The sequence below is a fragment of the Lottia gigantea genome (assembly GCF_000327385.1).
Source record: "Lottia gigantea unplaced genomic scaffold LOTGIsca_65, whole genome shotgun sequence".
Classification (NCBI taxonomy): Eukaryota; Metazoa; Mollusca; class Gastropoda; family Lottiidae; genus Lottia; species Lottia gigantea.
The window spans coordinates 1,658,085-1,671,783 of NW_008710211.1; the positions used below are offsets into that span (position 1 = coordinate 1,658,085).

Sequence of the window (13,699 nt, forward strand, 5' to 3'; positions counted from 1 at the left end):
ACTTTGTGTTCTTATTGACTTTCATTTTCTTTTCATTTTGTTGGATTTCAGTAGAATCCTGTGACTGTACTTTCGTAACATTACTTAACGGCAATGTTCGAACCTAAAATTCCTAGAAACCTAGTGTTTTGTGAAATCAAGTACCAACTTAATCGTGAAATTTATGTCAAGGGCGGAGATTTCCCTTCTTCAAACAACTTTGTAAATTTAGCCTATCCCTCGTCTCAGTGTATTTTAAAAAAGAGTAAACGTTAAAACACAGATGTTTTTGTCTCTGAAAGTGAAACTAGAATAATTGAAATATGGATGTATCATGTATATTTTTAGCAATGCAATGGTATTTCTGTAGCATCGGTAAACTTACGTCATTGATTTTGGAGCTTTTAATTGAAAAAAACTTTTTACTTTGTTTATAAACAATAAATACAATAGAGTTGAAACAGGCTTTTGCTAAATGTATTATGTATTTTAATAAGCTTGATAAACTTTCAGTGACAGCGTTGTGATTATTGAAGACCCAGTTATTCTAGCAGAAGATAAAAAAGAAGAAGGAAATTCATTTTATAAACAGAAAAAATATAAAGATGCAGTTTCTTGTTATACAGAGGCCATTAGTAAGTCCTTGAATACTCCTCGATCATTTTTGGCATGTAGTGGTTTCCTCCCTTTACAAGTTCCTCCCTAGTGGTTTCCACCTCTTTTTAATCCTAGTGGTTTCCTCCCCTATTCAGTTATTATCAACTGTCTTGGATTTCTTTAGGCCCTTAAAGGAGTTGTAAAGTGGTTTTCTAGAAAATGTATATGTATAGAATACATATACAGTGACGGCATCGATTTGCACCATTCAAATTTTCAGTCAGACGTCTGTGGTTCCTTTTAAATTACATGATTCATTATTGAAATGATTGCACACTTTCCTTCACAGATATTTACTGTGAAAATGGCTGATATTTCAGGCTGAAACAACTGTATTTTCATACATCCAATTATAAATTTGTCATTGGTAGAGATTTCCACCAATTAGTGCTAGGTTTTGTCAAATGATCATTTTCCAGGCAATAACAAAATATATAACAAGTAATTGAAAGGTTTTCTGTTGACACATTAGTGTTCACAAATGGAATATTTCATACATTTGGATGATGGTTATAAATTTTGTCCAGTAAGCTTATATCTGGAGTGTTATCATCAAGGATTTAGAATTATACGATATGCGTATCTTGGCATAACATGTCTCGTTGTATCTATTCTGATATATCGTGCCTTAAGACCAAAATGAGATTCAGTAAACATAAGGGCTGCAACGATTCCTAAAGTGGCGATCCGATACTTGCGATAATAAATCGCGATTCTTTGATTAAAAGGGAAGGAAAAAGTAAAACTGATAATTAATAACATTTTAACACAGTTCAAATTATTTTGGCAAGCTTAGAAGTACAAAATTCACTTTTCATCATTTGTTACACACAAGGACTAACAAATTTCTTCAAAAATATAAAGAAATTACCAAACCATCGAATATAGCTTCATGGAATTATTTTATGACTATGCAAACACATATTACGTTGGAAAAAGAAAAAGTTTATATCAGATCCCATGCGTTTATCTTCCACTTGGCATATTAATATGTTCTCTTTTCATCGTTTATAACAAAAATTAAAAATGCTGAAGACAAATTAATACGTGAAAATCAATTTTTTAACATTTGAACATGACGCAATACGCTAAAATACGCTAGGATTCCATGCTATTAGTCATTAAAGGGAGTTAATTATATTTATGAGAATCGGGCCGATGTATCACAATTATTTTTTTCTTCGCAATGCATCGATAAGAAGGAACGAATCGCGGTTCATCGATTCAACGGTGAATCGTTGCAGCCCTAGTAAACATTGTTATTGGACAGTTGTAACTTGATGTGTGATTTTTCCAGATCTTTGTCCGACATGTGCAGCATATTACAGTAACAGGGCAGCAGCCTTGATGATGTTATACAAATATCAAGCTGCTCTAGAGGATGCACAACAATCTGTCCAAATAGATCATAATTTTATAAAGGTAGGTATTGAAAACTTTTACACAAAGGTCTTTCATATTATAGACTTTTGTTTATTTAGATTACTCGTGGTTGTTTTTTTAACTTAATACTAACTATGCTAACTTCACCTTCTCTTGTATTGAACATTTATCTCTTTATTTGTGACCTTGGCCAGTGCTTTACATAGAAGTTTTTAGGAACTTCTTCACTCTTAACACAAAGGTGATAAAATTAATATCTTCCCTATAAAGTTGTCATAAGACATAATAAAGATCTCCTCTCAGGATTGCCATTACCAGGGAGTTCGAAATATTCGTTACAGGTTGACACAGACAACAAACTACTTGTGAAGTGCTGACTGTGGCATCAGAATATTTCTTACTTCTGTAGTCTGATTCAAACTCATAGCACCTAATTGCCTAGCAGATGACTATGAAACTTTCATACTTATTAATTCCACTGCCACTGTTTGCAAATAAAAGATTTGATGTGTGAAAGTCGTTAATATTTTTATTTTAGGGTTATTTACGAGAAGGAAAATGTCATTTAACGTTGGGGAATGCATCAGCTGCCATCAGAAGTTATGAAAAGGTTTTGCAATTAGATCCCAAAAATACTACGGCCCAAAATGAGGTAATTTTTTTGATATCTGATTTCCGGTCTGAGAAATTAGATTGATTAAAAACTGATTTAAAACAAATTGTATGTTAAAGCTGAAATGAGTTCTATAGCTCTCCTGAATGCTTGACATAATAGCTGGTTAATTATCTTTTACAAAGTAAAGTTGTAAATTATGATACTGAAATCCTTCTTTCTCTGAATAACTTTGGAATATTTTCTTTATTTCAGTTACAAACAGCTAAAATTGTATTTGAATTAACAGAGAAAGCAGATAAATGTTATGATAAAGAAGATTTTCGTACAGTAAGTCTATACAGGGACAGATTCATCATCTGTTTGACTAATTGTATCTTTAGGGATGGGAACACGAACTGTCTTGGTCAGAGCTTGTTTGTAGCCGACTAGACTTTTGTCAAAAGTTTCACCGTCTGGCACATGCGCAGTCTCCAGTCGCTCGTTTTCCACCATGTCGATAATCAAGTGCAGAGTATGCAATTGAAAAGAAAAGGAATCTGATTGGATGAGACAATAAACCTATAAAACTTGTGTGATATTATAAACTCCGCGATAATATTGTGTTTTATTCAGGACAAAATCTCCGACCCAAACCACTTATGTGCCCGCACCTTTAGTCTCATTTTAACATGCAAATGCGTATAATTCTGGACGCTCAAATTTCGACAGTGAGTTGTGAACGCCATTAATTATTAGCTTAGCAAGATACGATTGGTCAACCTGTTTCTTTAAAAAAAAAAGATTTGGCAATCACTGCTGACTGTTCTAGGTGTTTCTGTCTATCTATACGAATTGTAACAAGTTTTTAGAGCCATTTTGTATTTACACTAATAAGTCTTGAAAGACAGTTTAGGATTTTTGCTTCATAGACAAAAAACCCTAGTTACTGCCCTGGCCACTTCTCAAAATGATCTTAGCACTAGGATATCCTAGAAACAGAGATAGAAATTAAGACCCTAGGACATCCTAGCGCTAAGATTTTTTCGAGAATGCAAGGCTAGACTTACAAATATGATGCTGAATTCTACTAAATATATGTCTATGTATTATAAATGAAGACTTCAGGGCAAGTTGATAATGTGATTAAACTACATTTTGTTTTCTAGGCTATGTTTTATTGGGATAAATGTTTAGTTCATTCCCCTGCTTGTCATAAATTTAAAATCCAGAAAGCTGAAAGTTTAGCCTTATTAGGGCGCTATCCAGAATCAGAGGAATTAGCAAAGTAGGTTGATTTCATAAATTATTAGTGCTCACACGAATAGTCGAATAATTAAATTCAAATCCGTTTCTACGAATATTAGAGTCGGATTTTACCATTCGATTATTCTTACGTAGGCCTACATCGACTAACTTGATTTGTAAAAAAGTTCATTCTGAAGTTTTGAAATTCTCCCTGTCAATAAGGTTGATCTGCTAACTTTGTCTACTACGTTACCAGGGTATCTTTCACAAACTAAATAATATTGTTAACAAGAAAAGGGCTACATTGGATCCCGATACTGTCGACCGACCGTATTTATCTATTGGCTTTAAAAGTTGACTTTCGGTCGTCCAAATATGCCACAGCCTTTTTATATTTTCGTATCTTTTCACGCTGTGTAACTGTTGAAATATGTCCTTATTATTATGTGCAAATATACATAAATGTGACACAACATCAAGAGTATAGATAATATTTTTCTCCAGTTCAAAGAAGATGACAGGACCATCTCATAGTTCGACTCTGATCAATATATTTTTTACTTGATGAAACAAGAGCTTGCTTTTGACCAATCTTTTGTTGCTTGTGTCTCTAGGACAGGGTGCCCCATCTTGCTGCGCGTGCCCATTTGTTGTACATCAACACTCACAAAATGGCACCCAGTGAAATTTGAAAAAAAATTGCAAAAAAAAAGGTTTGGTTTGTCTAGTATCACAAATCGGGGGTAAAGGTGCTGAATTGTAACTTTTTTTGTTTACCATTTCAGTATGATCTTATTTAGTGATAATTTAAATGCTGACGCTACGTACGTTCGAGGATTATGTCTCTACTTTCGTGATAATTTAGAAAAAGCTTACACACATTTTCAACAAGTATTACGTTTAGCCCCAGACCACCAGCGAGCTCGACTTGCTTATAAGGTAGGTGGGTTGGATTAGTGTTGGGTGGGGTGCTTTAAGTCACTATGTATGATATTTACATCATCCCTAATGTGACCTGTAGAGTCATTATTTTGAAAAAAAGCTTAGATTGAAAACAAAATTATGTGTAAATTTCTGGTATAAAATAGAAATGTCCATGTATATACAGTCTGGATAAACAAAGAAAGACTTTTTGATCTTTCTTGTTCAGTAACTAATTGGAATTCTGCTGGTAATTCTCTTTTAATTTAGCTATTTATGAATTAATTAATGGACATGTGAGACAAACTGGTATTTTTCCAAGTCATTAGAACACCTCTACTTTCTATTCATAGAAGTATTGGCAGTTTCATTTTTATAAATGAAAATTAGGGAACCCATCTTTAAAACTGATGAAATACAACCATTTGGTAGAGTGAAACAAGATAGACTTGAAGCGTTCAAATTCTTGGCAGTATTTTTTTTTACCTTCAAGATGACAATTCAATGTATGAGTTATGAGAATGATGAAAACTGACAGGACTAGACAGCAGTCTACTAGCATCATGATTTTAAGTTGAATTGCTGGAAACCTGGGTTAATTTTGACGGATGGGAATGATTAAGTTGAATTTAATTAAATAAATTAAATTAAAGTTTTAATACCAAGTTTAGTGAATAATTAGACAACCATATCCATGGTTACTGTCGGAAAAAAAAAACATCACGTGAATATTTCATTTATATCTACATGTATGGTTATTTTTAAATTCTTATATATGTTAATATTTACATTTCTACTATCACTTCCTTCAATGAATTAGTTACGCTAACTCGCGTTATTTTTCGATAGACTGTTGTTTTTCACGTGACACTATGACGTCAAAGCATAACAACGACGCAATCTAAGTTTTGTGGAAAATTCAAGTAACTGATCATTGTTAAAATTGTTTTAGTAAATTATTGGTGCAATTGATCACACCACAAACATACAAATAACTTCATCATTTATTCAGTTTGTCACTTATTCTTAATTAAAGACAGACTTAAGCATCAAATAGAAGCAGAAGAGTATTAAATGAGATATTTAGCCACATAATATGTGACCCCGCACATCAAACCAGGTGTTTAGTAGCATTTGGTGTATGTAGAGCTATTAGTATATTTGGATTCCTGGCATCATCAGCTACATTTTGATACCAATTCCATCTCAATAGCTTTCTCCGTTCAAAAAATAATATAGTCAATTTAATATCTAGATTTGAGTCCCCTTTAATACTTCACTGCCAGCACATTACTGGGCAGTGTAACTTAATACCTGATGCCATGTGCGGGGTCAAATATATAGTGTCAGTGTCTTATAAGGTTTATATATATGTGTATTGATACTATTCCCCCTAATTTCAGAAAGCTAAACAGTTACAAGGGAAGAAGGAGGAGGGTAATGTGGCGTTCCGGGCAGGGCAATATCAGCAAGCCTACGATCTCTATACCACAGCTTTATCAATAGATCAATACAATAAATCAACCAACTCCAAATTATACTGTAATAGAGCTACAGTATCAGCTAAGGTAGGCTGGTCTACTATTTCTAGTTACACAGTGATACATCATAACTGTCTTACTGTATTAAAGTGATTGGAGAGACGTTTCCTTAACTTTTTATGTGTATCAGGGACACTGATAGCAATGAATTTGCACCATTTCAATTTTAAATGTCTATGGTTCTTTCAATTCCAATAAACTAAGCGTTTTATTACTTCACTATTGCAAATACTGCTATTGATATTAGGATCTTTGCAATAGTGAAGTCATAAAAGGTATAGGTTAATTGGAATTATAAGAACCACAGACGTCTGATTGAAAATGAGAATGACTCAAATTGATGCTTTCAGTGTCCCCAATACACATAATAAAATACTCTTTACAATCCCTTTAAGGAAGTTTTACATTTTATAGTCTGTTTTCAGTGTCCCCAATACACATTAAAAAAATACTCTTTACAATCCCTTTAAGGAAGTTTTATATTTTATAGTTTGTTTCAGTATTATGACCTACTTGTTAGAAAATGTCTGATTGATAGTTGAATACAACAACAGTGAAGAACGAATGGCTACATTGTGATTACTTCTCCTGTACAAAATCATCTTGGATGTATACAAGGATGCTTCCTCAACTATTTGTTCCATATCAAATATAACTCTTTTTCAAAGGGTGTTATTGAGAGCAGGCTTAGCCACTGTCCTGGCACCCTTTCCCTCATTGCACCCTGCATGGCGTTGCCCGTCTTCATTAACCCACGTGCAGAAAAGAAGGACGTAAAACTCCATTCATTTCATTTCGGAGAGGGTTATTTTGAATACAAAATTTAGGTCATGTCTTTGAATAGTTTTAGAATATATTTGATGTTATTATAGCTAGGTAAACATGAAGACTGTATAAAAGACTGTACAGAAGCTATAGAATTAGATAGTTCTTATGTTAAAGCTTATCTACGGAGAGCCAGAAGGTAACCATCTTAATTTTATACAAGTTTTTAAAAACCATTGTTGTACTAGTAACGTTTTATCCTTTAACCTAAATACGATGAACTCTTCTCGAAGATATGATGTTCTCATTGACTTTTAGCAAGGCTGGGGTAGCTGAATCTTACTGATCATATTCTCCATGTCCCCAAATGTCTATTTGGACCTCTTACATCGCCAGTGGCGCCTAAACTGGGTGTATAAATAATGGTCAGAGTGACTCCATGGGGGGACAACGGCCGAGGCTGAATTCAAAATGCAGCATCATAGTTACAAGCCTCGTTTGCATATGCAAACTTTCATTGCTGATTTGATATTAATATTATATTTTAGTTATATGGAAGTAGAGAAATATGAAGAGTCAGTGAGAGACTATGAAAAGATCTATAATCTAGATAAAAGTAGAGGTCAGTGTATGAACCAGTCATGTTCAAACTTTAAAAAATAATGTCAGAGCTGTAGTGACTTAATAAATTTCTCTAAACGATCTTTGTTTCTAGGATATCCTAGGCTCGTATCACTGTTTCTAGGATATCCTAGGCTCTTAGCTTTTAACACAGTTTCTGGGATATTGTAGGCTTTTAGCTTTTAACACTGTTTCTAGGATATCCCAGGGTATTAACTTCTAACACTGTTTCTAGGATATCCTAGGGTATTCTAGGCTCTTAGCTTTTAACACTGTTTCTAGGATATCCTAGGGTCTTAACGTCTAACACTGTTTCTAGGATATCCTAGGGTCTTAGCTTGTAACACTGTTTCTAGGATTTCCTAGAGTCTTAACTTTTAACACTGTTTCTAGGATATCCAAGGGTCTTAACTTTTAACACCTTTTCTAGGATATCCTAGGGTCTTAACTTTTAACACTGTTTCTAGGATATCCAAGGGTCTTAACTTTTAACACCTTTTCTAGGATATCCTAGGGTCTTAACTTTTAACACTGTTTCTAGGATATCCTAGGGTCTTAACTTCTAACACTGTTTCTAGGATATCCAAGGGTCTTAGCTTTTAACACTGTTTCTAGGATATCCTAGGGTCTTAACTTCTAACACTGTTTCTAGGATATCCAAGGGTCTTAACTTTTAACACTGTTTCTAGGATATCCAAGGGTCTTAACTTTTAACACTGTTTCTAGGATATCCAAGGGTCTTAACTTTTAACACTGTTTCTAGGGTATCCTAGGGCATTGTTTCTATATATGTTAGAACTTAAATCGCTTGAGAATATGTTGCCAGGGCTCAAAGATAATACTTTTGATTTTTCAACCCCTTGTCAGTGAGGCAGGTCAGAGGGGCTGACATGGAAAAAATATATTCCTTTAGATATGACAGTACTAACGGGTAGGCTAATCAGCTCATCAAATGTCAAACTCAGATTAAATATCTATAAATATATCGCTTTATTTGATTATGTTAGTGAATATTTGACATAAAAAGACTGTTTAAAATGAAAAAAAATGGAAAAATAACTTGCACTCTAATATGACACCAAGGCGTGTATTTTAATCAGATTAATTTCTTGTATACTTGCAGAACATAAACGCTTATTAAATGAAGCCAAGTTAGAATTAAAAAAAAGTAAACGAAAAGACTACTACAAATTATTAGGCATTGGGAAAGAAGCTACAGAAGATGAAATTAAAAAAGCTTACAAAAAACGAGCTCTTATACATCACCCAGGTAAGCTATAGTGAAATCATTGACAGGTGCTTGTCGAATTTTACACAGTTGTCACCTGTTCATCTCTGACAACATTCAGAATAAAAAATGTCAGTCCACCTAATATCAATTTAAATCAATGTACATTAAGAGAATCAACTGAACCAATAAAAGTATGAATATCTGTTTGATTTTGAAGGAGCTCCTTTGGTGCAATTTTATTCAAGCCTCCTTAAACACTGACTGCCAGTCTTGATGAATTCACTCAAAATCATATGGAAAAGTCCGTCAATACAGTGTATATTTGATATAAATGATTTGAAAACTCCATTTCATTTCACCAGTCCAATATGGTACAGAACAGTGGGATATATAAATGTGTATATATGATATATATGATCTGAAAATCACCTTGACAACTTGTGTGAGTCCATTTTAGGCCAGCGTGAATATGAGGAAGAATGTTACATTCTTATTGTAAATGAAATTTGATTGATATTACAGATCGTCATTCTCATGCTGAAGAAGAGGTACAGAAAGCAGAGGAAGTGAAGTTTAAAGAAGTGGGAGAAGCATACGGAGTGCTGTCAGACAGTAAAAAGAGGATGAGATATGACGCTGGTCAAGATTTAGAAGATTTAGATGGTGGTGGCGCTGGATTCCGTAAGTAGAACTAACCTTTTGAAGAAGCCAGTGAGTTAGACGCTTGCTCGCTAACCTGATTGTCTAGTGTTGAATCCCAGCATAGGTCGAGATAATACTTTTGGATTTTTCAACCTGGTTTCCCCCTTGTCAGTGATGCAGGTAAGAGTGGCTGACATGGAGAAAGCGTCCAGTCATTAGGATGGGACAATAAACTTAAGGTCCTGTGTGCTACAGGCTGTGCGCGGTGAAAATCGATAAATGAATAGGTTAATGCTGCTGTCCTGGCAAAATTTTCCTCATGACACTCAGCGTTGCATTCCCTGTCTTCATTAGCACAGAAAAGTAGGACTTAAAACACATTTCATCTCATTTGAACACTGAGTGTGATTAGAACAATGATGAACTCTATATGAATTTGGCTAGCACAATATCAAATTTCTAATTACTACCAGTACTTAAAATCCACTTTTACTGATTTATTAAATGATTTGAATCAGACCTAATGAGGACATATAATCCACTTTCTAGATTTCTAGCCTGTCAACTTTTGGCTTCAAGTTCAATGCCACCATTTAGTTGTACATCTTTCAAAGTGATTGTCTAATTCATTCTTGCACTATACAGGTAATTTGACTAATTCAATCCCAGTTATCTTTCAAAATTATAGGCCAATTCTATCTTGTTTTATTTCAGATCAAATGGATCCCAATCAGATATTCCAGATGATGTTTGGGGGTGGGGGTGGGGGAGGTATGAACGGCTTCCATTTTCAACAGGGAGGTGGAGGAGGAGGGCACGGGCACCCAGGGTTTAATTTTACGTTTGGTTAGAGACCCAGTTTAACAGGAGGACATATGAACATGTACTGTGAATTAAAACAACAAGGAATACAAAGGATTTTTACATCAGACCTGCATTTAATAAAGCAAAGCGTTACGTAGCGTTTGGTTCTTGACATCTAACCGAGAGCAGGGGCCTGATACTCAAAAACTTATCCACGATGAAAATCCTGATTTTAAGAAATATAATGATCTAATTGGATAATAAAACTAAATTTAAATCGATTTTAATGATTGACCAATCAAAACAACTAGAAGATGGATATCATCAGATGTTAAGGTTTTCTAGAATGAGGTCTCAAATCATGGTAAACACTCGATAACTGGAGTGAAACCCAAAATAACATAATAGTGACAATTATATGAGCTCATAAATAAAACTATGTGAAATATGAATGAATATAATGAGCTCTTGTAATTAAGAAACAGTGACAGTGTGACTTGGCCACATTTCAATGCAGCTTAAGAACGTTGAGAGAAAACTTTTCATAAATTATGGAACGACAAATTTGCATGTTGTCTGAAGTGAGTGTACATATTAAAAATTTCAACTACAGTCATACCTCAAAGTATATATTATACTCCTTCTTGTATTGTGTAGATGGTGGAAACTAGATATCAATATACAAGAAAGAAATAGACTTGGTGAAATTAGAAATGTGTTGACAACGTGTCAAAAACACAAGATAATATTATTACACAATTCTTTATACTGTATGGTCTTGTGTTTGTGAAATATACTCCTCACTTTTAACAGTGTCGTGTATTGCATTCTACTTCGAATTTGTAAATAGTGGAAACTAAACATTCAAGATGAACGAATTCGTGAACAAAATTTATTGATCAGTGAATCTGTAAAAATCAAAATAATTATTAGGTTTTAATAAACCAGACTAATGTAGCTTAATATGAATGTGGTAAATCTAATTTTCAAACACATTTAGATTAAGATTATTAAACTTATTGTCTGAGCAAAGTAAAAAGTTTTTTGAATTTTTCACATTACTATAATAGTCTTAGGATGGTTTGCTTTGATAAAAATATAAACATACGAACATATTATGTCTTCAAAAATTGTTTTTACAGAGACAATTTTCAGACAAAATTTGTGAATTTTTGGGGGTGAAATTTCTTGGAGAGAAATGTGTTTCTTTTCAATGTAAACTTACAAAAGATTATATTTTTATCAAACACATTCTAAGACAATCAGAACTATTTTGAGGATGATATTCCAATTCTCTTAAAAAAAAAAGCGAAAAAATTCAAAAAACTTTTAATTTGCTCAGATAATAGTATAGCGCTCATTAGTGCTCTAACATAAGCATTCAATGGCGTTTTACAAATTCCCCCTATGATAAATGTTGCTTGTAAATTTGTTTTTGAAAAGAAAAAGATCGAAGTTTAGAGCTGTTTTTCATCATTGTCATATCTTACTAATGTTAATTCAAGATGTTTTTTTGTTATTTTAAAATGATTTTTATTACTTGAAATGATGGGGGGGATGGGGTGGGGTAGGCTGGTGTAGGCTGGTGTTGATATGTTTTCTCTCATAATGTGTTGCGTAATGTGTTTTGTTTTATGTTAATCAAGGTTACTCATAGTTACGAAAATTAGTATGTATTATAATCGCAATCGTATTTCCTCAAACTCCTACTTTCATTTTCCTATCTTAGTCCTCGAAACAACTCCTACTGAGAATTATATCTTAAGAACGTATTTTAGTGACAATCATAGTTCATCAAGCTTCTCGTCTAGAATTAACTTTGCCAAATTGTACACCAGTCATAAGATTCTGAAGTAACGACTCCCTACTGAGGATTTTATTTTTTGGTCATTGAGCCTGTAAATTTTCAAGCTTATTGCCTGAAGCATTTTTACTTTAAGATTATCGTTGATTAACTCTGATTGGTCGATGTTATTGCAGAGATAATATCAACCAATCAGATTTCTAGATTGTGATCACATTGAAAAAACATAAACAAGAAAACAAAGAAATCTGTTTGATGTTTAAGTAGTTATAATATTAACCAATGTGATATCTAGCCAGTTGTCATCGTTTTCATTAACCCACATGGTGCAGAAAAGTAGGACATAAAACTTCATTCATTTCATTTCATTTCTAGCTTGTTGTCAGAAATATCATAACTGAGACATTTGATTGGTTGATACTATTATAGCGGTGATATTAACCAATCAGATTTCTAGATTTCTAGCCAGTTGTCAGAAATATCATAACTGAGAAATTTGATTGGTTGATACTATTATAGTGATGATATTAACCGATCAGATTTCTAGATTTCTAGCCTATTGTCAGAAATATCATAACTGAGAAATCTGATTGGTTGATACTATCATAGTGATGATATTAACCAATCAGATTTCTAGCCAGTTGTCAGAAATATCATAACTGAGAAATTTGATTGGTTGATACTATTATAGTGATGATATTAACCAATCAGATTTCTAGGCTGTTGTGAGAAATATCATAACCTTAAGATAATGATACAAATAGAGTTTTGAGAACACTAATGGGTGGATGCTGCAGACCAAACCAATCCAATTGCTAGGTTGTTGAGAAACACCCTAACCTTAAAATAATTGTAAATATACAATAATAAGAATTCTGATTGGTTGATACCATTATAGTGATAATATTTACTAATCAGATTTCTAGTTTGTCAGAAGCATCGAAACTTGAGAATATTTGTAAACATGAAATATAAGAGATCGGATTGGTTGATACTATTATATTGATGATATTGACCAATCAAATTTCTAGTTTGTTGTCAGAAGCATTGTCACTTATATATATTCGTAAATTGCAATACCAAGAAATCCAGTTTGTAACATTGTAACTCAGATATCTGGAAGTCAATGTCAAGCTATTAAATCTTTGCCTAGACCTTGACTCTAATAGCCACTTTTCATCTATCACAGAAGTTTGCAAATGCAGCAATTGATTGTACCCCATCGAATACAGCCAATCAAGAGTTTTCGAGAGAAAGTCTTAAACGCTTAAGCCATAATGTTTACAGTATTTCTGTCGAGGGCTCTGATTGGCTGTATTCACTAGTGTACATTCCAATCAAAACACTGCATTCCATGATACAAGAAAGGCAGCTATTTTATTCTAGGTTTAAGGCCAGGGTCGTAATAGCTTGATATTGTGAAGACAGAGAGTGGTAAGTTACAAAATTTATGACAATAAGCTGAAGGATATCTGTAATGGCATCTCTCTGAAATGTCATCCCCCTGAAAT

The 13,699-nt window shown here is 33.5% G+C and overlaps 1 protein-coding gene across 1 annotated transcript; it reads left to right on the forward strand.

Annotated features, from left to right (window-relative positions):
* Positions 1 to 529: 529 nt before the first annotated feature.
* LOTGIDRAFT_195247 (hypothetical protein) lies at positions 530 to 10,380 on the forward strand (the record flags this gene model as incomplete). Its single annotated transcript, XM_009064823.1, has 12 exons — positions 530 to 614; positions 1,934 to 2,058; positions 2,558 to 2,671; positions 2,888 to 2,962; positions 3,781 to 3,899; positions 4,645 to 4,798; positions 6,184 to 6,348; positions 7,194 to 7,285; positions 7,635 to 7,708; positions 8,831 to 8,977; positions 9,461 to 9,601; positions 10,295 to 10,380. Coding segments are annotated over exons 2-12 (1,242 nt in total), but the record flags the coding sequence as incomplete, so codon positions are not given.
* Positions 10,381 to 13,699: the final 3,319 nt, after the last annotated feature.